Source organism: Prionailurus bengalensis, chromosome D2 (genome assembly GCF_016509475.1).
Source record: "Prionailurus bengalensis isolate Pbe53 chromosome D2, Fcat_Pben_1.1_paternal_pri, whole genome shotgun sequence".
Classification (NCBI taxonomy): domain Eukaryota; kingdom Metazoa; phylum Chordata; class Mammalia; order Carnivora; family Felidae; genus Prionailurus; species Prionailurus bengalensis.
Window position 1 is genome coordinate 73,241,170 of NC_057351.1, and position 24,430 is coordinate 73,265,599.

The 24,430-nt window shown below is 41.0% G+C and overlaps 1 protein-coding gene across 2 annotated transcripts in view; it reads right to left on the reverse strand.

The window, feature by feature from the left end:
- Window positions 1–24,430, reverse strand: part of SHTN1 (shootin 1) — a 101,951-nt gene that overhangs the window by 55,124 nt on the left and 22,397 nt on the right. For both annotated transcript variants that reach the window (XM_043597662.1, XM_043597663.1), the window contains exons 3-7: window positions 20,965–21,025; window positions 13,381–13,475; window positions 7,352–7,520; window positions 5,453–5,550; window positions 3,434–3,515 (exon numbers count right to left, since the gene is read on the reverse strand). In XM_043597662.1, coding sequence (XP_043453597.1) covers window positions 3,434–3,515; window positions 5,453–5,550; window positions 7,352–7,520; window positions 13,381–13,475; window positions 20,965–21,025 — 505 coding nt within the window. The remainder of the gene's footprint in view (window positions 1–3,433; window positions 3,516–5,452; window positions 5,551–7,351; window positions 7,521–13,380; window positions 13,476–20,964; window positions 21,026–24,430) is intronic.

A 24,430-nucleotide genomic window follows, 5' to 3' on the forward strand; every position in this document is an offset into this window, starting at 1 on the left:
TTTTGGAGGACAACTCGGCGATGTGAATCAAAAATCCAAAACTATTCACGCCCTCTGACTCGACACTTGCACGTTTAGGAAGGTACCGATTCCCCCGAGAGAGCAAATCATGAACACGTCCAGAGGTTAAGCTGCGAGAATGCTCTCGGCATCGCCATAGACAACAGTGAAATCATCCAGATGGTTTCATGGGGGACGACCAGTAGAGTATATAATTTACAAGAAATATGATTCTGCCATCGAAATGACATTGTAGAAGCATATTTCTTGAACCAAAGGACATTCGTGTTATTTTTTTTTAAATGAGCTTACTTCCCTTTTTAAAAAGCTACAGATCGACGAGGCCTTTCGCAGAAGACGAAACGTGAGAGGCCAGTGAATGCGTGGAAAGATACTCATCTTCATTAGTAATCAGAGAAATGGAAAGTAAAACCACAGGCACCTTTTTATACTCACAAGGAGGGAACTGGCAAAAATCAAGGAGAGTTACACCAAGTCTGGAGAGGATGAAGAACATGGGAACAAACGCACTGTTTACCAGAATGTAAACCTACTTAGTAAGTCCTCTGGAGTCACGCAGTGGGACAGAGGATAAACTTGTATTTCACGTGGATCTTAGTGAAATGCTTGGATATGTGCGCCAGGAGACGCCTGTGAGAATTTTCATGACCGTCTGACTTGGAATAGCAAAAAACTGGGAAAAAACCTCAAACATCCACCAACAGGATACTGGGTCATCGAATGGCATATTGTGCAGCAGTGAAAATCAACACACCACACCAATGGCCTTCAGCAGGGATAGACCCCACAAACCCAGAAAGTTGCAGAAGCACACACGTGAAGGGATACCATTAATATAAAGTTCAAAAATATGCAAAATTAAACGTGCTGTCTAGAGATATCTACACAGTTGGTAGAACTTATTATAAAGAAAAGAAATGATAAAAATCCAAGGGGTACAAATGGAGACTGATGTTCAGGGTGCTTGTAAAGTACCAGTGGGTAAAGAGATTATTTCTTTGCTGATACTTTCTTCATCTTCCGTAAATGTTATAAACACATTTAGCAAACAATTTAACAGAGAGAGAGCTTTCTTTAGATTGGAAGAATATACACGATGTTAACAGCGCTTATCTCTGAACTGTAAACCTTGAAATTTTTTCCCTTTTCCTATTCCTACATGAATCTATACTTTCCACCAAAAAAGTATATTACCTGAATAAAAAGGAAAAAAAATATATATGTGTGTATAATATATATAAATATATATAACATAAAAAAATATATATACATATGTATACGTATGTATACGTATACATATGTATACATATATGTACACACATATACATATGCATATATGTTGTTTTTAAGTATCTTCCATGTTTATAAAGAGAAACGGGCTCAGATCCATTCAGGCCCAGAGTCAGAGCTCTGAATTAAAGAATCAATGCAGGACAGACATCTTCAAAGGCAAGGTCCTGTCAAATAAGAGCAACGTGAAAGCTTTGCTACTTTTTGACATTTTGCAGCCTGTGTTGCTAAATAATGATATAGACAGGCCAGAGGGAGTGATGGCGGTGTTAGAAATTAGGCACAACATAGGTAGATATCACACTAGTCTCTCAATCTGCCTCTGGAGAGGTACTTTCAAGCCCGAGCTGAGTCATATCAATACAATCTTTAAAAAGGCTCTCTTAATGGCTCCTTTCACACAACGTTCCACCAGGACACTTCAGTCCTAACTGACTAAGGACGGGTTTGCCGTGTAATGACATAGAATTTCAAACTCTGTACGCCGTAAATCTACTGCCTTCTCAGAGGAAAGACTAAAAGTCTTACTCAAGTAAAGCAATAGAAGTGGTGGTCTGTGATGTGAATTATAGGTCCCTGAGAGCTAAATAATTTTCAAACCTATTTAAAAAAAGAAATTTCAGGAAGAAAACAAAGACGGCGGTGAGTTATCGGAAGCCCCGGCAAGATAATTGACTCTCTTTTCTATGTCCAGAGCACCATAATACAAAGTGAATTTGCACATGTCCTGGCCCTCTTTACTTGGATTCTGAAAGAAATTAGGTTGGTCCTAGTCATGCATTTACATAATCTCTCTCTCTTCCTAGATACAGGGTTCTCTGAAGGCAAGGACCCATGTGATTAACCTTCTTAGAACCCCCTGCTTCTAGCACAGTACGTCAAGACCATTACTATCTTCCTAAATGTGGAGACAGCCGAGCAAATGTCACAGTCTATCACATCTCCCACACTTAACTACGAGGTCCTTCATTTATTCAAAAACCTCAATTCGTGACACAAAGGTGGAGAACCACCACCAATCACAACAGGGAAGGCTGGAAGATTTCCTTTCAGTGTTGTAGCTTCTGAACTAGAAATGAGAGTGAATGGGCGGGGGGGGGGGGGGGGGGGGGGGGGGGGGGGGACAAAAAGCTCAGAACTGTGTCTGCAGAACTCCACTTCAGCATCACTCTCTTGTCCTAAACCAGGGGACATTAAAAAACTGTCCCCGTGAGACTTGACGCTGTGTTTCATTAGCAAGGATTCTGTTTTCTTTAATGGTAGCCTTTGGAGAAATTTCCTTCTCACCATGGGACCAGGTCTGCTTCTCCTGATCAAGAGGTTCATTTTTATGTGATTCAGATACATATCATGAACCTCTCATCATGCTGACGGCCCGACAGCTCAGAGCCAGATTTCAGGCACACAGGCAGGAATGTGCACGACTTCGGAGCAAGCATGTAATCTGTGTATCAGTATTTCATTTTACTTTCACTTTGCCCCATTTTCTACATCCTCTCAATTTAAAACTGTATCATATCGGGGCCCCTGAGTGGCTCAGTCAGTTAAGCATCCAACTTCAGCTCAGGTCACGATCTTGCAGTTTGTGGGTTTGAGCCCCGTGTCGGGCTCTGTGCTGACAGCTCAGAGCCTGGAACCTGCTTCAGATTCTGTGTCTCCCTCTCTCTCTGCCCCTCCTCCCCTGCTCTATCTCTCTTTCTCTCAAAAATCAACAAACGTTAAACAAATTTTAATAAATAAAATCATATCATGTTGCATGTATCTATGTAGATATCCTCATCTCTTTCAGATTAAAAATAACCTACAAAATACATAAATACTAGGGGAGAGCCAATATGGCCATGGTCCCAGGATACCTAGAGACAGAATAGTATTTGGGTTTAAAGTGGGTTGTAATTTCCTCAAGCAAAAGCACTTCCTAGAAGTCCCAAGACTCTAAGGTGGGTGATAAAACAACGGAAAAGAGAGAGACTCATTGCTAGAAATCGGGAAAAAAACACTATTCTTGCTACAAGATATTCTTGCTACAAGAACCTTTAGGCACAAGTATAAAACAACACAAAATGTATGTAAACCAAATAAATTACATATGTATCGGAGAAAAAAGACTGGAAACACGTACCTCTATTGCATTTTTCTAAGACTCTTCTCTGTTCGAGAACTTCTGAATTCAAAACATCTTTTTCTTGTTTAACTTTATTTACCTAAAATTGTGAGATTGCGGGGGAAGGAAACACCCAACATTGTAAAACATGACATATGGCGATGTGCAACACTCAAACTGCTGTCCAACATTCAACACAAAGCTACAATTTAAAGCAGTCATTGGCTTTACCGTGCTGGGCTTTTATTAAGGTCCTTCTTAAAGCCTCAAAGGTAGCTATTTAAGTTAGGATATACATTTGGTAGAGAACTTATTTACAAATTCCAAATGGCACTGGTCCCTAACAATGTAAATGGCTCATATTTTAAAATGCAAAAATCCAACCAGAAAGCACCCAGAAAATAGAGGAATCATTTGGCCTGAGATCCAATACTCAATTTTGGTATTCATTTCAAACTCTGATGACATTTGGCTTAAGTAAAACGTACATTAATTTTTTTAAGTAAAAAAACACCTTAAACCTTGATGACTTTGGGCTTGAGTAAAACACACATGAAAATCTTCCCCCGAAACACATTTCTGAGGTAATTTTGACATCGGTCAATAGGAAAGAATATCATATAGGACCAATTAAAACAAAAAAGAATGTGAAGTTACATGTATCAAAGAGGATAAATCTCAAATGCGCCATACTGAATTTTAAAAAGCAGGTACATTTACATCATTTAAAAACCCTCAAAATACTATTTATTATAGCAAAAGATGTAAATACATGCACTGGAATGATAAAAAACAAGTTTAGAATAATGACTGTTTAGGGAAACAGGGCAGGGAGGGTAGGGATTGCAGTCAGGAAGAAATCCACTGGGATTTTCAAGACTACGTATTAAGCCAGGTAGTAGGGATATGGATATTCGTTATTTTGTTTTTGATACTTTCCACACGTCTGAAATAGTCATAACAAAAATAACTTCCGAAAGGGCTTCCGGTAACACTTCTAAGTGGGAGGGGGCAGGATTATCAGTAAATAATCATAATTAAGGAACAGAGTACATCAAAATGTGTGTCTCTCTCCTATGGTTACAGTTAAGAAACACACTAAGACCGTGGTCCTGGAAAAGGACTGAATCAATCAGCATGCCAGAGCCTGTGAACTGGTTGCTTTTAGTATAAATTAGATTTTGGATTTTGGTTTGAATTAGTAACTGGTGTAAGATCTCCAACAGGAATCCCACTTCTAAAATATCATCACCCTTCTTCTCTCTCATTAGGATGTCTTGCCACAGTAAGGAAACCGGAGCGAGGCTGAAACTGGTGGCCACTGCTTCCCAACATGTCTCCCATGATGGCCCTTCAGAAAACGGTCAGATATGTTGTGCAAACTTAGGTAACTGGATGAGGCTGCCCACTGCAGGGATCGAGGCCTTGGCATTACCTGCAAGCCACCGGAGGGATAGCTAGGTTCTGGAGTGTGTGGGTTTGGAAGCTTGGGCTGCAGAATCTGGGAGCCACTCACTGACACAAGCTAAATCAAGACTGCAGTTCCTCGAAGCGTCGTGCAGAGAAAGGCAATTATGTGCTCCTGTCCCTCAAGACCATTCACACGGAAAAATAAGAAGATTCTCCAAACACCCACTTGAACCCATTCTACCGCCTATCACGTGTGCTTATGTTGGAGGCACACAAGGACAGCCCAACTCGGCCAACCAGCTGAAGGAGAAGCAACACACTTCTTCACCAGCAGCAATAAAGTGGAGGACTTAAACTGCAGGTGCCATTCTTACAAATCTGTCTCACACGGCGAAAGACGGGGGGCAAAGGAAGAGCTTCATTGCTATTTTGGTGCTTTATTTACTGAGCTAAGTAGTGAGGATACGAATGTTTTGTATGTTTGAAACAGGGGGTAGAAGAGAAGATTAAGATTAGTACACGGTTCTCGTGTCACAAATGAACTCCCAAAGGCAATTTTTTAACGTAGCCGGTCTCCAATGCCCTGAAAACACCAAAAGGCTTGCCCTTCAGGCCTAAGATACGTACTTCCTCAATTACTTCTACAAGTTTGCTCTTGAGATTTTCCAATTCGATGGCTAATATCTTCTTCTCTTCCTGAACAGATACAATTTGATCTCGAAGTTCTGCGTTTTCAAAGCAAAAATAAAGGGGGAAACAATATCAATGAACTTCTTCTTAAAAGAAGAAATCAATCTTGTCAAAAGAATTGAAAATGCCAGTGCACGTGTAGCTTATGGTCAAGGTTATTTAACAATTAAAACAAACATGAAGAAGCAGAGAACAATGGAAATCTCATTCTGTGCCCCCATACACAGCCACAGTTATTAATAATTTTATATCTCATGATCTCACCATGTCCTTAAATATACTAGATCATGTTTTCTTTACATTCTATCAAACACATATTTTAGAAAACTACCTGGCCTTTGAGAAGTAAATTTTTTTAAGATTTCAGGGAAACAAATTAAGGCACTGTACTAATTTCCTCTTTATTTTAAAATGGCCATAGGCTCTCGTCACAATACAATAGAATAAACAATTGGGCAGCTGATAATTTGCAGATTTTGATTTGCAGAAAAAAATCCTGACCTGCTGCCAGTGGATAGCCCTCAAATACTATTTGAAGTGACTCAAAATACAACCTCTTTGAAAAAGGGTTAATTCTAGTAATTTTCTCTCCAGAGTTTTTGGTGCATGGTTTCTTAAGTTATTTCATATTTCTGATTATTGGGATTTAACGAAGACTGGATTACCAAGATGGAAATATCAGCAACTGTAAGTGAAAATGTTTTTGGTATTAGATGAAAGTTATTTCCACCACTCAAATGTTAAAAATATATATATACACAGCTTAGCACCAAGTACTTAAATTGATACCCAGGCCTACAGTTTTGTGACTTGGTTTTTAACTGCATTTAATTTCTTACCCTTCTCCAAGAACAATAAAAAAAAAAAAAAAAAAAAAAACCTTCTCTGGGGTTATTTACAAATGGAATCAAACTTTTACATGAACCCAGCTTGAAGGAGTTCTCAGACACTTATTTCAAAATCACAGTCTCCACTGGGTGGCTAATCCTGAAGGAAGAACAAGAGACCAGATCATCCAAGACCTAACAGAAGGGAAAACTAGGAACAAAAGAAAATCCTAGACATTTCTTCTCCTTCTCCAACCATATCAATATTATTCTGTCTTAGATTAAGGGGGTGGAGGGTCAGGTAAGGATGGCTTTCTTCTTACTTTTTTCTTCATACTTGCAACTGAAGTTTTATCTGCCCGAGAAACTAACGAGTATTGCTTTTGACATGTGCCGAAGGCTAAAATGCCCCAGAAGCCACTGAGCCCCAGACGGCCTTCCTATATCATTAACATAAACAACGTGTACATATAATTATGTGTGTATATAATCATGGATAAAATTAAGGCATATTTTTAAAATTTTATTTTAGAGAGAATGTACGTGAGTGCGGGAGAGGGACACGGGGAGAGAGAATCTTAAGCAGGTTCTATGCTCGGGCTCAGTGCAGAGCCTGATGCGGGGCTTGATCTCACAACCCTGGGATTGTGACTTGAGCCAAAGTCAAGAATTGGACGCTTAAGTGACTGAGCCACCCAGGTGGCCCCATTCTTTCTTTCACTTAACAAAAATATCTTAACTATAGTCCATGTTTTTAAGCAGTTTTACAGACTAGCTGTTTCTATCAAGACAGTACTTTCAAAAGCGCCTAATCCCAAACAAGAAAGTCGTAACACACCAATGTCACGTCCTGTCGTGATTCTCAAACCAGGCTACTCCCGGGAACATTTAAATCAGAAATGTCTTGAAGCAGAACCCAAGTTCTAAAGTTCTCCAGTGATTCCAATGTACAACCAGGGCTGAGAAACATTATCAAAAATATGCTCGGTGACTGAGCCAAGAATACCACCTTTGATCTGCTTCTGACACTGGATGGAGACGCAAGTCTCCGCGGCACCCTCTGGATCTGTGCTGGCATCTTCGTCATCGATGTTGATCTCTTCAGTTATTACATCTGGTCCCAGCTTGGCCATGTACAACATGCTGATTCTTTTCAATGTTTTATTTTCTTTATTTAGCTGAGGCAAAATATAAAAACAGTTATTTTAACAGCAGTCAAATGAGTGTCTTGGATTTTTAAACAATAGACAGATTAAGTGTATTTCTGTCTTCCATATTCATCAACATTCACAGCGTGAACTAACAATTAGAAGATTCATTAAGTAAGGTTTTATTTACACTTTTTTAATATTAAACTTATTAAAGTAAGGCCTGATGCCTGGATGACTGCCAGCAGCCTGGGAAAATCCTAGCTATAACTGATAATACAAGAGAACTTAAAATAAAACATCAGTATAGACTTTGTTACGTTAAGTAAGACCTGATGCCTGGATTACAGCCAGCAGCACGGGAAAATGCTAGTTATAACAGATGATATAAGAAGAATTAAGATAAAATACCGGTCTGGATTAAATTGAATTTCAATTTATTTCAATTTAATTAAGGCATTTTGTTTCAAAAAAATGTTTTCTTTGCTGCTATGCATGCCCTGTAAATGTTTGTTAGCTCAGCCCTCTCTCTTCTCTGGACACTGCTACACTCTTCTTCATTGTTCGGCAGGATCGCTACGGGAACAACCATGTTCCCCCAGAGCACACCCTATCCGTTTGGCCACAGCTAATCAGTCCACAGATTAGGCACACGAGGCCAAGCTTGGTCAGATGGATCCGTTCTCCAGAAATCTGGAGGCTGGAACACGGAGAGGAGTTTCCTTCCACACGTCTGCATGTACAGAAACTATTGGCACCCACATTCCAACTCTGAATTGAGGAATAGAGGAAGGGAGTCCATAGCAAAGCCAAAAACGGAGCTGATGTGTAGAGACAGGCAGAGGAAAATAATGCAGATGGGTTTCCCACAGGGCTCCAGTCCATTCCCGAAATACTCTCCTAGCTCATAGATTCTGTGGGATTCTCCAATATCCCTCACTAACAAATTCCTACTTTTCTTAAGCGAGTTCAAGACGTGTTTCCATCTAGAGTTCTAATAATACACAATGGAAGAAAGCACAAGATATGTTTCTACTATCTCTATAAAAAGTTCCAATTCACAGCAAAGAAAAGAAATCCTAATTCATTAATGTATTTGTTACTCCTTTTGCAGAAATTCATTGCTTTTTAGTTTCAGTTGCTCAATTATCATTGCCTTCTTTGGTTCACGTTTATGTCCATATGAATATTAGTACAAAGCACACACAAAGAGTAAACTTGGAGGAGGGGAGGCGCCCGGGTGGCTCAGTCAGTTAAGCCTCCTACTTCGGCTCCAGTCAGATCTCAGGATTCGTGAGTTTGAGCACGGCATGGGGCACGTCGGATCCTCTGTCTCCCTCTCTGTCTCTCCCCCACACTTGCATGTGCGAGCACGCTCTCTCTCTCTCAAAAATAAACATTAAAAAGAAAAAAAAAAAAAAAAGACTAAACTTGGGTCCAAAGTCCACAGAAGGAAAATACGGTTTTCTCATGTTTTCTCTTCTCAAGACTGCAAAATAAAAAGTCTTCTCTGAACACACGAACATTTAGAGATGAAACCATGTTTCTTTCACTAAGGGCCAATGACCAACACGACAAGTTGTGAATTTCGTAACTGACACTGGAAATTAATACAGAGACCTAATTCAATGCAAAGCTAACTCCCCTTCTCCACTAATCACCTTATGTCAGAGTAAGCTGTGCTCGTACTTACTTGTCAGGCTTTGGCCCTTCATTTGTGGTAATTAGGACTCCTCAGGGAAAAGCCCAGACCATTTCAAACTGGGAGATCCGATTCTCACCCCAATAACATTGAATCTAAATGTATCTTAAGTAGCCTGGTCTGGAGCACAAGAGGCTTCCCTGACCTCTCTGGGGAGTCAGGAAGAATCAATCCGTCAGAAATGGCTATGAACCCTTCTGCAGATTCTCCCTGGGAAGCCCAGTGAGTTCTATTCAGAGAATCTGACACTGCCCTTTTCTTCCCTGTCCCCAGCCCACAGTTCGGGCTTCTAGCTCCCCAAGATACATTACAGGATCAAGAACTAGATGGGAGCCCGTCCTCCCTCTCGGCCTCTCTCTCATCGGATGAGACATTCAAGTGAAGACTGCTGTGGGTTCTCTGAACCATGAATGCTACAGAGTAGACCTAGCTGTGCTCAAGGATCATGGTCAATTCCCGGACAACACCATCTTTTCTGAACGTTAGGAGGAAATAACAATTTCAGGAAAAGGTGAAAAAAACCCTCAAGCCTTCATTTGTAATTCTGCCTCCTACCACTTGAACTAATGGTTTCCAGCTCTGCACATTAACATCTCTAGAGAGCTTTTAAAAACTCTCACTGCACAGGCTTGCAACAGACCCAAACCTCTGGGAGTGGAACCCAGCACAGTACTTTCTCTGAGTCCTCGGGTGACTCTAATGTACGTCAATACTAAGAATCTTTGATACGGAGAAAGGCAATGTGTTATTATACATTTCTATAAAATCAGCAGAGTCAAGAATCCTGCTCTGTAATCAAATGTTTCTGCCTCTAGAATAACCTCATCTTTCAGGGTGACAGTTTCCTCATCAGCGAACTAAGGAGAAAAATAGCTTCTACTCCATAATGTGAAGATTGAAGGAGATATTACATATAAAGTATTTAACACAGTGACTGACATGCAGTAAAAATTCAGTGTTCGCTACTCATTCTTACAAAAGAAGTTCAGTTTGTGCATCTGATTTTTCTTTGGAAATAGTCTATCAGCTCGTTTTCTTCAACCAAGACATACATCCATGATCCATGCAATTTTTTCTTCCTCCAGGATACTCACGAAAGCACAAAAATGCTAATTTTTGCCATCTGGTGCTTAATACGTCAGCTCCAGGGCCACCATCACAATAATAATAACCTGATAGTTAACAGTCCTACCCTCAAAAGAGTTTAATGCCTCTCTCTATCAAGTCAGGCACTAAAATCCACCAGCCCTCGGCTGGCCGTAATACTCTTATTTAACAAAGTAACTAACTCAAGAAGAAAGCCCCACACTGGGTGCCTGGCTGGCTCAGTAGGTAAGGCATGGACTCTTGATCTCAGGGTCATGAGTTCAAACAGCACATTGGGCATGGAGCCTAGTCACAAAAAAATAGAAAAAAACAAAAAAGCCATCTAGAAAATTTCAGAAGTCTTCTCTGAAACATCATTGTCATGTTTCGGAAGAAGAAACGTTAAGATTTATGTACATAAAGATCTCATGACCGTGCTAACTGGGTATTTTTGGAAACTCTGAATTCACAAATTTTGGCTATGCAATTTCACCGAAGTTATTATTCATCAAGTTATATATGTTAACGGCATGCTAACTGTTTTTTGGAACCATTCTAAGTCACAAAGCAAAACTAAATCTTTTATAACCCTACAGTAACAGAATCCTCTACTACATTCAAATTTAAGTAGTTTTCATATTGGGTGCAGCATAATGAATATTTAAAGATACAAAATAAGCAAGTTAAACAGATTTGGACCATATGGTTTAAATAACTGGTCCACATTTATCAGGTTAACCTACACATTTTAGCAAAGTACCCACCCTTGCTTTTAAGAACGTTATGCAAATTGCACCTTAAGAACTAAACATTCCATTTGTCATTAATTTGAAAGCAAAGATTCAGGAAAATAAGAATAAATTTGCAGAAACTTTGCTGCTTTAAAAATGGAGCCTACCTTCAAAAATGACAATTGGGATATCTAAATCAGGATGTGTGGTTTATTGATCATACATATAGAGAAGCTTCCAAACTTTGCATTCAAAGCTGTAGGATCTTCCAGATCCAATGAGCACATCTATAGGTTTTGTTGACTTGTGTTTTTATTCCAAGTCCCACGAGGTCACATTGTATCCTCAAAAACAAACCGTATGTCCATTTTCAAAAGACTTCATAAAGAACAGAGGACAAACGGCAAAGGGAAGGGTCCCATGGTCAAGACTAAATTACAAAACTGACCTTTGAGATTAGCAACACAGTGGTTCATAACCACGGATGACCATAACAGTCACATGGCAGCTTTCTCAGCCCACACATGGCCACCAGTGGGTGTAGGGTATTGTTAAGAAATCAACACTGGTCTACCCTGACACTTAAGACAACCATAGCTCAGAGAGGTGCATTCTCTTGCTCAAAGTCACCTGTTAGTTAAAAACAGAAAGGCAGGAATCAAATCTTTCTTTAAAGGGACCTATACAGGGGCACCTGGGTGGCTCAGGGGGTTAACTGACCAACTCCTGATTTCGGCTCAGGTCACAATCCCACAGTTTGTGGGTTCGAGCCCTGAGTCGGGTTCCACGTCGACAGTGAGGAGCCTGCTTGGGTTTCTCTCTCCCTCCCTCTCTCTGCCCCTCCCCTGCTCATGTTCTCTCTTCCTCTCTCTCAAAATAAATAAATAAGCTTAAAAAAATAAAAACAAAACAAAACAAAAGGGCCTGTACAGACCCATGAGTAAAGTGCATCACAAAAAAAAGTCCTCCCCATTCTCCCTTCAGTCCTCACTCTAGTCTATCCTGTCATTTAAGAGGAGACTACAGCAGTCCAGGAACCAGAACTAACCTGCCCAAAGTCAGTCACATATGCCCAAAATGACATAAGCGGGAATGAAACCTGTATATACCGCCTCCCAAACTGCTGCTCTCCGTGAAGTCTGCCCATCCTGAGAGTCAGTCAAGCCTTTTCGTTCCACGTGTCCTATTGGCAACAGGAATACTTAGGCACTTATGAATAGCGAGAGGAAACACAGAGACCATCCTCAGCCACTGCAAATTCGGAGCAGCTAGTGCGCTCCGACTACATTTCTCTACTCGTTCCAAAAGAAGACCCTCAGGACTTGAGAAGAGAATTCGCAGTTTTGTGGACCAGTGAACACTTAGCGACGTGTAGCACGGATGCAGCGGGGGGAGAGCGCTCACATCATCATCGTTTTGAAAGTGAAGGCCCGCGCTGCTACGTATTCTTCAGACACAAATAACAGAAGGGAAGTTGCATGCACATTTATATTCTGAGGCTCTGGCTGCATTATCTTGTGAATCCCAGCGTAGTGTCATCACGCAAACAATTAAGCAAACACCTCTAGCAAGCACACTGCTAATGCATACAAATTAAATAGAGACATATACAGACGGACTGATGGACTGATTTGCAGAATTTCAGTCACATCCAAAGACACACTTTGGAGGCACCTGATGGGGAAGAGGGGAGAGACACACAACCGGCAATTACTAATGATATTTGGCTAAAAATTGCTGTCATCCATTTCCTGATGAAGTGGTTCAGATGCATTTTACTCAACCCAAAATACGTAAGACGGAGATAAAAACGTTCTTTAATAATAATGTACTTCTGATGAGACAGAATATAGAAAATTACACTCTTGGTAAATTCATCAGCGAGAAGCAATCAGCAGAGCACTGGAGGTCACCTTTAGCACATGCCCTCACTCTGCTTTCACAAATAATCACCTGAAATATAAGGCTGGAGGCTGACTTTTTCATCTACATCAAACACGAAACACTCACTGATCCTTTACGTCCCACCAGGTTAGTTTTAAACTCGGTTAACATTTTCACCCAGTGCACAGACATCTAGGAAGTCCAGCTGGAAGAACTCCTCTGGGGCCATTTTTCACAGGCAAAAAAGCACACATGCTGAAATACATATAAAGAAATGCCCCCTGTTGCAATCAAAATAACCTAGGCAGTAAGATATTTCCATAAGCCGCTTCCAGGAGTCTGAGAACTTATAACACTGTCCTCATCGTCAGAGTGGAGACAACGGATTAGAAAACCAGAGGGGCAGAAAAGGGCAGAGGCCACTCTTCAGAAAAGCACGCTGAAATTAAAAAGCTCAAGTAGAATTCCCTTCTTTAAAGAGTCTCACCTTTGTTGCCAAAGCTTCGGCGCTTTCTCGACAGGTCTTCTCTATTTCAAGATGGTTCTGCATAAAATTGACTTCCTCTATAACCATGTGAGAAACTAGGAATGAGGGGAAAAAAGTCTCAGCATTCAGAGATTAGTCAGTGATTCCAGAAGCCCACACATTTCGTCCCATGACTCAGAATACTTCAATTCTTCAGCTAGCCAGACCTTCAGCTCTCATGGAAAAAAAAAAAAAGTGTTGAAGAGGCTGTCCTGATTAAATCTTAGCTAATATATGAATGTGGAAGGGAAAAAAAGAACACAAGGAAGAGGCTTTTACTGCCAGTGCACACATTTTAGGAAAGCTAGTTAGGATGTTTTTTTAAGTGTCTGCTTCCCATGTACCTGTGCACGCAGCCAGACACGTCCACGAATTTGGACGACAGAGTCTCTCCTAAATAAAAAGTGGCACACGTGATTTCCTTTGCGTAACAGGACAGAACACGTGGATCTAATAAGGAAAGCTAGCAAAAGAGACATTTTTTAAAAATAAACCTCCAATTGATCTCTTTAACTGGAGTAATGCATGTGGCAGCTTAGTGATGGTCAGTACTATAACAGCAGTCTTTATCAGGGACAAAGTGGTTACTTTTACTAAACTCCAAGGCAGAAGAGCAGAGCAACAAGGTTTATGCACCATAGGACGATGAAATCAGATGCTGCTTGCATCACAGACTGCTAGGAGATTCGGAAGAAAACAGAATTTTATTTGGTACTTTACCAATGCCTGAAAAATAGTTACTTTGAGGGTTTTTTTCTAAATAGCTGCTCTATATAAATGGAGATCTACAGGTACAATGTTGAGAACTTGAATCGTACTCGAAAGACCAAGGGACATGCCAATTCCTCTCGCCCATGTTTCTAGTTACAAGAAAACGCTCAGAATCTTAAACTTAACTGTAGAGGTGTATACTCATTGACATTTGTTTGGCTTAAGAAAGAAAAATTAAGTCTACCCAAATGTGAAACCCAACAAAGTTAGGCAAAAAGCACTGGGCTCAAATAACACAAAGAGAGATTACTTTTGCTTCATTTAAGCTTAATTAACCTGCAATTATGATTAAACTCAGGGGGGGAAAAATTTCTCTCCAAATTAAATACAAAAATGTATTACTTCCTAAGTCCGTCCAAAGTTCTTATTATGTTAATATTCAGATTCATAAAGCAGGACTAAATGGCCAGAAACATCTCTAACCTTGACATTTTTTCAGGGGTAATAATAATCTGCAGCAAATGCAGGCCAACCAAAAACCACTTAACTAATTAGTAGTTGCAGTCACCGAGAAAAACATGAATCAACACTGTTATTACAAGTGGCACATTTGAGTGGCATCTAATTATGACTTGATGAGCACGATACTTGCATTATCAACATTACTACTGCATCCCATCAGGGCCTAAAAGCTGCTGATGGCATTGACTTCGAGAAACTCCCACTCAATGGTACGGCAGCACCCAACAATCGGCTTGGCAGGGGCCCCCCTCACTAAATGACACGTTAAGCGTAATTACTGGTAGACATTGTAAATAAACAGGATTGGAAGTGAAAATTGTACCAAGTGCATAAGACACAATCTGACACATTGGAAGTGGCAGCCTTAATTGAGAGTTTCTTTGACTGCTCAAGATCATTTCAACTGCATTTCTCAGAGGACAGTGATTATAACTGTGGAGACAGACGGCATAATGGTATCAGCACTGCTGACAGAGCAGTGAATTAAATTGTATCTGCTGTTGTGTGAAAGCCTTGATGAGAGGTACAGATGCCTTAGTGGTCTTATCATTATAACACAATGGTCATGTTGTCATCAACCTTTCTGGCTCCAATTGAAAAGAAATGATTGTGTGTTGAGGCTCTGTGCCCCCCCCTCCCCACCCCCCCCCCTCCTATTCTATCTCTTGTTCTGAATAGAACCAATTTTCAGAGAGCTATGAAATCACGCAATAGGTCCTAAAATGCAGCTGCTTGGCATACAAACGGGTCCCCATTAAACTGGAATCACACACAATATGTGTTTATGCCAGAAGAACAAATAGAAGCTGAACACAGGCCAAGTTTATTCACACACACAAAGCCCATGTAGCTCTTCATCAATATAATTGCCTTTTATATTGTAGTTTAAATAATAGGCTCTATTATTTCCTTAAAATCCTAATATTCTTGGCATTTTATCACTGTGTTTACAAGGTAGGTTCTTCAAAAATGTGAAGGAAAGAGAAAAGAAACCTACACAATTTTTACAACATCAAATATTACTTTGAATTTTTTAGCCTTAACTACTTGACTTCTTCTCCCGCAATCTGGTATTTCCATGATCATAACAAAAACATAAACACTCTGCATGTTTCATAGGAATTTGACTTTTTATTCAACAACATTCTTGCTCATGGAAGAGTGAGAAAAATCATTCCACCATAGCCAGGTTTAAGCCTAGCAAAAAGAAAAAAAAAAAAAACTTATTTTCTGAACATTTTGTAAAAATCTGCCCTGTAATTTAACTTGATAAACTTACATAGGTAGCACTAGCCCACATTTTCTCCAATTCTCATACAGTAGACTCCATCAGGTAGGTGTGGTTTTTTTTTTTAATCTCTTCCTCTAAGAGGGAACAGTAGAAATCAGAAATAGTGCTTTGATTTCTAGTTTAAAAAATTATCCCTATGCTAAATAGGTAGCAAAGAAACGTACTTATCAACTTTCCAGATTCAAAAGAGAACATACTTCGAAGGGCAATTATATCTTTAAAAAGCATGACCTCATTTCTAAAACCGAAAGTCAGGTTACGTGACACAAAACAGATATTTCTGTAATACATCATTTCATTTGCACCTTCCAAAGGACAAAAGTTTTAAAAACCTTTGGGTGTTCATTCAGTGATTTGCCTTACGGTGCTGAACGCAGGCTTGTCTCGTAATATCCACAGACCATGACCACAACCCCTAAAAGTGTCTATAATTTCGATGACATGAAGGTTTTAAAAAAGAAGAAAGCCGAATCTTTCTTGTATTTTGGAAATACATACTGAAATATTTACAAATAAAATGAGATGATGGCTAGAACTCGTTTCAACATAATCTGAGGTTGGTGAGAGCAGAGGTATGGATGCAGAGATGAAATTAACTCGGCCATCAGCTGGTTAACTGTCGAAGCTGTATACTGCATAAATGGGGTTTCGTTATACTATTTTCTCACTTTTGCATAAGCTTGATACTTTCCATAGTAACACTTGTTTTTAATGACTCTGAGAAGTAAGAAGCATAACCTAAAAGTACGTTGACTGTTGCGTCTAGCAGTCGAGCTGAATTAGCCAAGTTTGTTTCTCCTCTTCGTGACCCCAAAGCACATGTACATACGTGCCATCATAGAATGCATCACACCGTAGGGCAACTGGGCTTTTCTTTCTTTGTCACTTGCTTTCGTCTTTTTTTTTTAAGGTTTATTTTTATTTTTTGAGAGAGAGAGAGAGAGAGAGAGAGAGAGACAGAGACAGAGCACGAGCGGGGGAGGAGCAGAGAGAGAGGGAGACACAGAATCCGAAACAGGCTCCAGGCTCTGAGCTGTCAGCACAAAGCCCGACGCGGGGCTCAAACTCACAAACTGCCAAGATCATGACCTGAGCCGAAGCCGGACGCTCAACAGACTGAGCCACCCAGGTGCCCCTGCTTTTGTCTTTTATTAACCGTGAGCATGAAAGCAGGAATTTTTCTTTGCTCACGTGGGACTCCCTTGCACCTAGCATGATGCTAGGTATCAACTAGGTTACCAGGTTTGTGCTTGTCTCAACGACTGAGAAAACAGATCAGGCCTACGTTCATCTGTGAACACCCTTTTACAAGAACGTTCTCTCTAGAACAGAACTGCTCAGGACACAACCACCATCACCATTTATCGGGCCAACTACGTGTCCAGCCTGTTCCACACCCTTTACATGTGTTCTGTCGTGAATTCTCACAACAGTCTGAGGAGGCACGTACTATCGCAAGTTTTGTATTTGAGAACACTGAAGCCCAAAAAGTCAAGTAACAGATGTCAAATTACAGAGTTCTAACCGGTCAGGCCCAGCCAAACCAATTTCTAGGCGACTCCCATTTCTCCATGTCTCTTTCTAACTTGTTGTATTCAAAGGTGATACCACCAGGGGCGCCTGGGTGGCTCAGTCCAGTTAAGTGTCCAACTTCGGCTCAGGTCATGATCTCACGGTTCGTGGGTTGGAGCTCCCCATCAGGCTCTGTGCTGACAGCTCAGAGCCTGGAGCCTGCTTCGGATTCTGTGTCTTCCTCTCTCTCTCCCCTCCCCTACTCAACGTCTCTCTCTCTCTCTCTCTCTCTCTCTCTCTCTCTCTCTCTCTCAAAACTAAACATTAAAATTAAAAAACTTTGGGGGGGTGGTGCCTGGGTGGCTCGGTCGGTTGAGCATCCGACTTTGGCTTAGGTTACAATCTCACAGTTCAGGGATTTGAGCCCCACATAGGGCTCTGTGCCGACAGCTCAGAGCCTGGAGCCTGCTTCAGATTCTGTGTCTTCCTCTCTCCCTGCCCCTCCCCTGCTCAGGCTTTGTCTCTCTCTCACTCGAGAATAAATAAACTTAAAAAAAAAATTAACAAAGGGGACGCCACCAATGGTGCCACCCTGAGCAAAACTCCTCTCCATCCAGCCAACTGTCAGCAATACTCGGATGCAGGGTGTCTCCCAAGCAGATGTGATGAACGTACCACAAGTTCTCCTGCAACATCAGGTTACCTGCAAGGTCTTCACATAGTGTGCAAACAGTGACGAAAGCCGGCAGGTGTGCAGGAAAACGGGTGTGCCCTAACACAGAGCAAAGGCTCTCAGTTTCTGGCTGGAGGGCATCAAAGACCTTACTTACTTCTCCTCGCACAGGAATCTGCCTTCGTAGGGAACATGGCTTTGCTAGGCAGTGATGCTCCTCGTGCAGGAAGACAGGAGGAAGGCTCAGGAAGAGCTGCACGGAAATCTGGACGAAACCTGCTAGAAAGAGCACGCTGAGCCGGGACGGTAGAGCCCTCCTGTGGAACAGAGCTCCTCCTAAACCTGGTTCAGCTGCTCTCTTCCTGCACTTGGAGAACGAGGTTTAGCCGGTAAACGTTATAGGCAGGCAGATTTCCGCTTAGCACCCAAAGAAACTTTCCCTGGGAGCTGTCCAAATGTCAAGATCAGTGTCCGAAAATGAAATCGTGAACTAACTCCTGTCCTCTTAACACTGAAGGGCACTCTGGCCGGGGCAGTGAATGAGATGCTGGCAGCAGCAGCTAATATTTACTGAGTCCTTGAACTCTAACGCCAGGCAATGCATTCAGCACTTTTTACATGAAGTATCTCATTTATTCCTTGAACAGCCTGTGAGGCAGGATCATTTATCCCAATCTTACGAATGCGGAAATCGTTCAGGGCTAGGGGGATTGACACCAAAGGGCGCTTTTTACGGGTGGTAACTGAGGCATTCCCTTCCAAACCTGAGCTTCCACCCTCGGTTCAAAGGTCATCGACCACAGTCGTAATGTTTTAACAAATATTCAAAGTTTTCTTCATCCCCATTGTCTGTTCTTTTGAGATGAGTCAAGAGTCAGCACTGTGTTTTCCTGTCATCCAAGCTTTAAGGTTGAGCTGACTCAGAAAAGTGAAAAATTAAATGAAGACAGCAATAAAGATTGTTGTACTAACCTTTCAATTGATTCTTTCAGGCTTTGAGCTGCTCGTAGGGAAAAGTGTGAATTTTTAAAACTATCAAAGGTATTTAGAGAAAAGAGACAAAGAGGGAAAAAGAAGTAGATGAGAGCAGTTTACGTGTTACTCTAAAGGTAGGCTGATTTGGGGGGAAGCCCCTTCCACGTGTGCATCACACAAGAGGCAAAATGCCTACTACCTACCCCATCAAAGCATTTTATGGTAAGTCCAACCATAAGAACTTGAATTATTCCCGCTACACACAGCATGCCAATCCACTATCAAGAGTTGGTTCGAGAACATGAATTGGTAACCATGCCCATGGCATAACCCTTTCGGTGTGACTTGGTGTCAGAACATCCCATTAATTCTGCATCAGGGAAGAAGAAAGTCCTACACCCATTGCAATTCACACATTCACAAATAAGACATATTTCTGTCATAGCGTACTGGCCTCCAAAGATAGGTAACATCAACAATATTCCCCTGAGATTTGGTTACAGCCAGACCCTTGAAATAAACTGGCTATTGAAATTAACGATAATGCTGCATTATTATGGCTGTTTAACCTTCAGCAGAAAAAACTGTTTTGTTGTGTAGTTACCCAGTCAACATTTTATGATACAATCAAACAGGCTAATGCAGCATCTGCAGAAAGATGGGAAAGGTCTTGCTTCCAAGGGAGAGGGTCACTTTTCCTGCTAAGGTCTGGTCCTCTTCCCATGATGTATTTCTTTCTGCTCCTTCTGAGTGTGACCAGATATATTCTATCTTAGGGGATAAGGTAATAACAGATTTGGATAAGGGCGCCTGAGTGACTCAGTCGGTTAAGCATCCGACTTCAGCCCAGGTCATGATCTCGAGGGTTGTGGGTTTGAGCCCTGCGTCGGGCTCTGTGCCGACAGCTCAGAGCCTGGCTCCTGCTTCAGGTTCTGTGTCTCCCCCTCACTCTGTCCCTCCCCTGCTCACACTGTGTGTCTGTCTCTCAATAATAAATAAATGTTAAAAAAAATTTTCTTAAATAACAGATTTGGATCACATACAAAAATAAGACCAGGGCAGAAATTTAGATTATTACAGCTTTTATGGGCATGACTTTCCCTGGTGAGACGGGGCCATTTCAAACATGCAAACTCTTAAAAAAATGTGTAAGTTCTGTGAACTAGAATTCCTTTTCTATGAATTAAGGTAAGAGACAAATCAGACCACTCTAAAGATGTGTAAGAATACTTGACATGGCATTATTTAGGATATCTAAAACTCCAAAAGAATCCATCATCTACCATTGAAAAAAAGGTTTAAATAAATTATGGTACGATCATATAAGAGAATAAGATGGACAGCAATTAAAACAAATACTAACACAAATTAATATAAAAACAAATTAAGACAAATATACATCTCTACTGACACGCAAAAAATACACCGTTTCCTGAAAAGAGCAGGCTGCAAAACTAAATGCAAAGCATGGCTTTGCTTTTTGTGGACACACATATTGCCTACAGACAAAAGACCAAGAAAGAAAGACTATAAAACACTAACGCTTGCCTTTTCTCAGAGTCAAGATAACAAGTAATTTTTGTTCTCCTTCGACTGCTCTACATAGTAAAATTTTTTCATAACAAGGGCAAACTGTCTTTTATAATAACATACTCATAAAACAATAATGCTCATTGCATTTGTTTGAAAATTACAGTAATGCCAGGACATTGTGGGGGGTGGGGGGCAAATGGGAGGACAATTCTTGCTTTCTTGGATACTCAATGCAGCGGCAACTAAACACAGGGGCCGTGCCTACCCACACAATCCCAAAACACAGTTGGGGTGTGTTTACAATAATTCCAATGAAAGGCTTACATACTTTTCTGAAATTCCTCCAGTTTTTTAACAGCTTCATCTCGTTCTTGCCTAATTTTGTCGCACTGAAATGAGAAAACACGGAAACATTAAATTTTTTATCATAAGCTTGCCTGATTTTGTTGCACTGAAATGAGAAAGCACGGAAATGTTAAATTTTTATCATAAGCTTGCCTGATTTTGTCGCACTGAAATGAGAAAACACGGAAGCGTTAAATTTTTATCATCAGCTTGGGAAGGCAAAAAAGAGCAAACTTACAAACAGTAACAATTTCATGAGAAGAAAACGAAAATGTAAAACCTTTCAGAAGCACTCATGGTCACATGGTACTTATTCTACTCAACCGCATGGTCTTTGTACCATTTGTATCTGGCCACTTTCCTTGGACCTTCGAAGATAATGAGTCATCCTCCTGCTCGCTATCTCCTCAGGAACGGACCCATTTAACATCCTTGAGTTCAAATCACTCTTTTAAGAGAATATATGTGCCTCTTTTTAAGTGGGTATTTGGCTAATACAGTGAACACCCCCCCCCCCCCCCCATCTGCAGCTCAGATTCCCTGAAACTGGATAGGAACGATCTCTCCAGAACTATTCAGAACACCTGTGCACAACCGGAAGTGACGACACTTGAACACAAACTGCGGCCCTGCGGCCCTGGAAACCTTCACTCAGGGAAAAAGATATCCTTGCATCCTCAGAATTCTACAGAGAAGGTAACAAATTAAAATAAGAGAAGACAAAATATTCCACAATAAGCATGTGTCATTGACAAACTATTTTTTAGGGTTTTTTTTGTGGGGTTTTTTTTTGTTTTGGTTTTTATTTTTTTTTTAATTTTTTTTTCAACTTTTATTTTATTTTTGGGACAGAGAGAGAGAGAGAGAGAGAACATGAATGGGGGAGGGGCAGAGAGAGAGGGACACACAGAATCGGAAGCAGGCTCCAGGCTCTGAGCCATCAGCCCAGAGCCTGATGCGGGGCTCAAACTCACAAACCGCGAGATCGTGACCTGGCTGAAGTCGGACGCTTAACCGACTGCGTCACCCAGGCGCCCCTTGTTTTGGTTTTTAGAGAAAGAGAGCGAGTACAAGCCGGGGGGAGGGGCAGAGGGAGGGGGAGAGAGAGAGAGAGAGAGTGGGGCTTGATCCCACGACCCTGGGATCGTGAACTGAGCCGAAATCAAGAGACTTAACGCTCAACCAACTGTGCCACTCAGGTGCCCCAACAGATTTTTAGTTTTAAAAGGTGGGAGGACTCACTGAAAAGACTAGGAGGAGTAAGACCTTAAAAGGCAAAAATAACTTTTAAAGCTTGAGGACCTTCCAGTGTGTCTGGTATGGAAACAAGCATCCCTTAGTTTTACAAGCCCTGAAGGTATTAACACTATAAAAGCCTCACGTTCATTATGAGGACTGATGCGACTTACCCGTGAGTTTCACAAACTGGGTTAAGTATATAACACATTTCAGAAAGATTTTCATCGTAGGTGTCTAAAACTTTAAAAAGTTATTTTTCACTATTAGAGTGAGAATTAATTTCTGAATTTTCTGGGACTACTCTAATACCATTACCAGAGGGTCATGTGAATAAAGCACAACTTTAAATTCTATTTGAATCCTACCGTGCCAGATAAACATATTGGGATTTCATGCCTTTGGATATTTTCCATTTCAATTGACAATGGTTAAAACGTCATGATGCCACTGATAATCTGGAAAACCCAAACAAAGACAGTGAGATAGTCTCATCCATCAGACTGGCAAAAACGGAAAAAGTTTGCTCTCGGGAGTTAGAAAACCCTCACACGCTGCTGGTGGGAGTGCCAAGTGGCATCACAAACTACCAAAACTGAAAATGCACGTACCCTGTGGCTCGGCAATTCCACTTTTTCTTTAAAGACTTTATTTGCAAGTAATCTCTACACCCAACGTGGGGCTCGAACGCACAACCCCGAGGTCAAGAGTCGCATGCTCTTCCGACTGAGCCAGCCAGGCGCCCCTGAAATTCCACTTCTAGATTCTGTTACTGGAATCTCTAGTACAAGCTGATCTGTACATACATGTGCGACATTTGTAATAACAATAAATCATGGTGTTTTCACATAACACACTAGACACCAGTGACAGCGAATGCACGTAAGCTCTGTGTCAACATATACTGCATAATGGCGAATAAAAGGACTCGGTGCACAAAAGAAAAAAAAAAAGGACTTGATGCACGTATACCAAAGTATACCTTAAGCGAATAAAATCACTTTATATACTATGCTATAGCATACTATAAATGTACATTTCACAATACATATGGCATATATAAAACATATAAAAGCACATAATAAAAGGACACGTACAAAACTTATCATGGCAGCTGGCTCTTAAAACAAGGAGGGGAAGGGGCCCAGGGCAGAGCGACACGGGCGACCTTCGATTTTACCTGCAGCATTCTTTTTTAGTTAAAAAAAAAAAAAAAACCATTTAATTCTGTGAGGGCCATATTTGTTACATCAATCTCTGCCCTTTTCTGTGCTTTTAAAATATTTTTCTTAGTTAAAAAAAATTAAGACATAAACAGTTCAGCCTTCCCCTTTAACGTCTCAGGAACTGAAACTTAAAAAAAAAAAAACAAAACCAAAAAACCTGTGTCCATTCATTTGGGGAAAATCCATTCTGGCAAGAGTACACGGAAGAGGCACTGGTGCTAACTCAGCAAGGCTGTTTACTAAATCCTGACTTACACCCTCCCGAAGAGGGATCAGCCCAGACCATTTCCTTGAGGAGAAGGCATATTCTTTCATTAAGGTCTTCTTGAGGAATTTCTCCTCTGTGGGAGGGGAAGTAATGCCGTCTAATTGAGTTTCAAGTTACAACTTAACAGATAAACTGCATTCATTCATTCATTCATTCATTCATTCATTTTGGTGTTTACAATTCTAAACACTAGAGTTCTGGATTCTCAAATAAGCTTTGTTAGATCTTTCCCCAGAGGGATGGAACGCTTAGCTAGCCAGCTGTTTCAGGAATGTTCTTCTTGTTTTCTAGAATGAGGCTTCTGTTTCTGTGGAACTACCCCGCCACCCTGCCAGTCGGCACACCCACCTCCAACAACTCACAGTTTAGTCTAAATGAGCATAAGCGAAACATAATTTCTGACTAGACTTACATGCCTGAGTTATGATTGCCAAGTGAAATAGATCTGATGCTTTCTTTCGAGTTAACTTCATGTTTCTTAATCTGACATTTCTGAAAGGTATAACATGCCCTGTGAAAAACCGTCTTCATCTAAGATTTGGTGCTTGGGCGTGCTGTCCCTGACTTAATACCACTTGGATTCTTCTATATCCCTCTCCAAGCTCCACCTGAAAGAATCAAGGTGAATTTAATTCTTCCCTAAATCAAAAACCAGGGTTGGGGCGCCTGGGCGGCTCAGTCGGTTAAGCAGCCGACTTTGGCTCAGGTCATGATCTCAC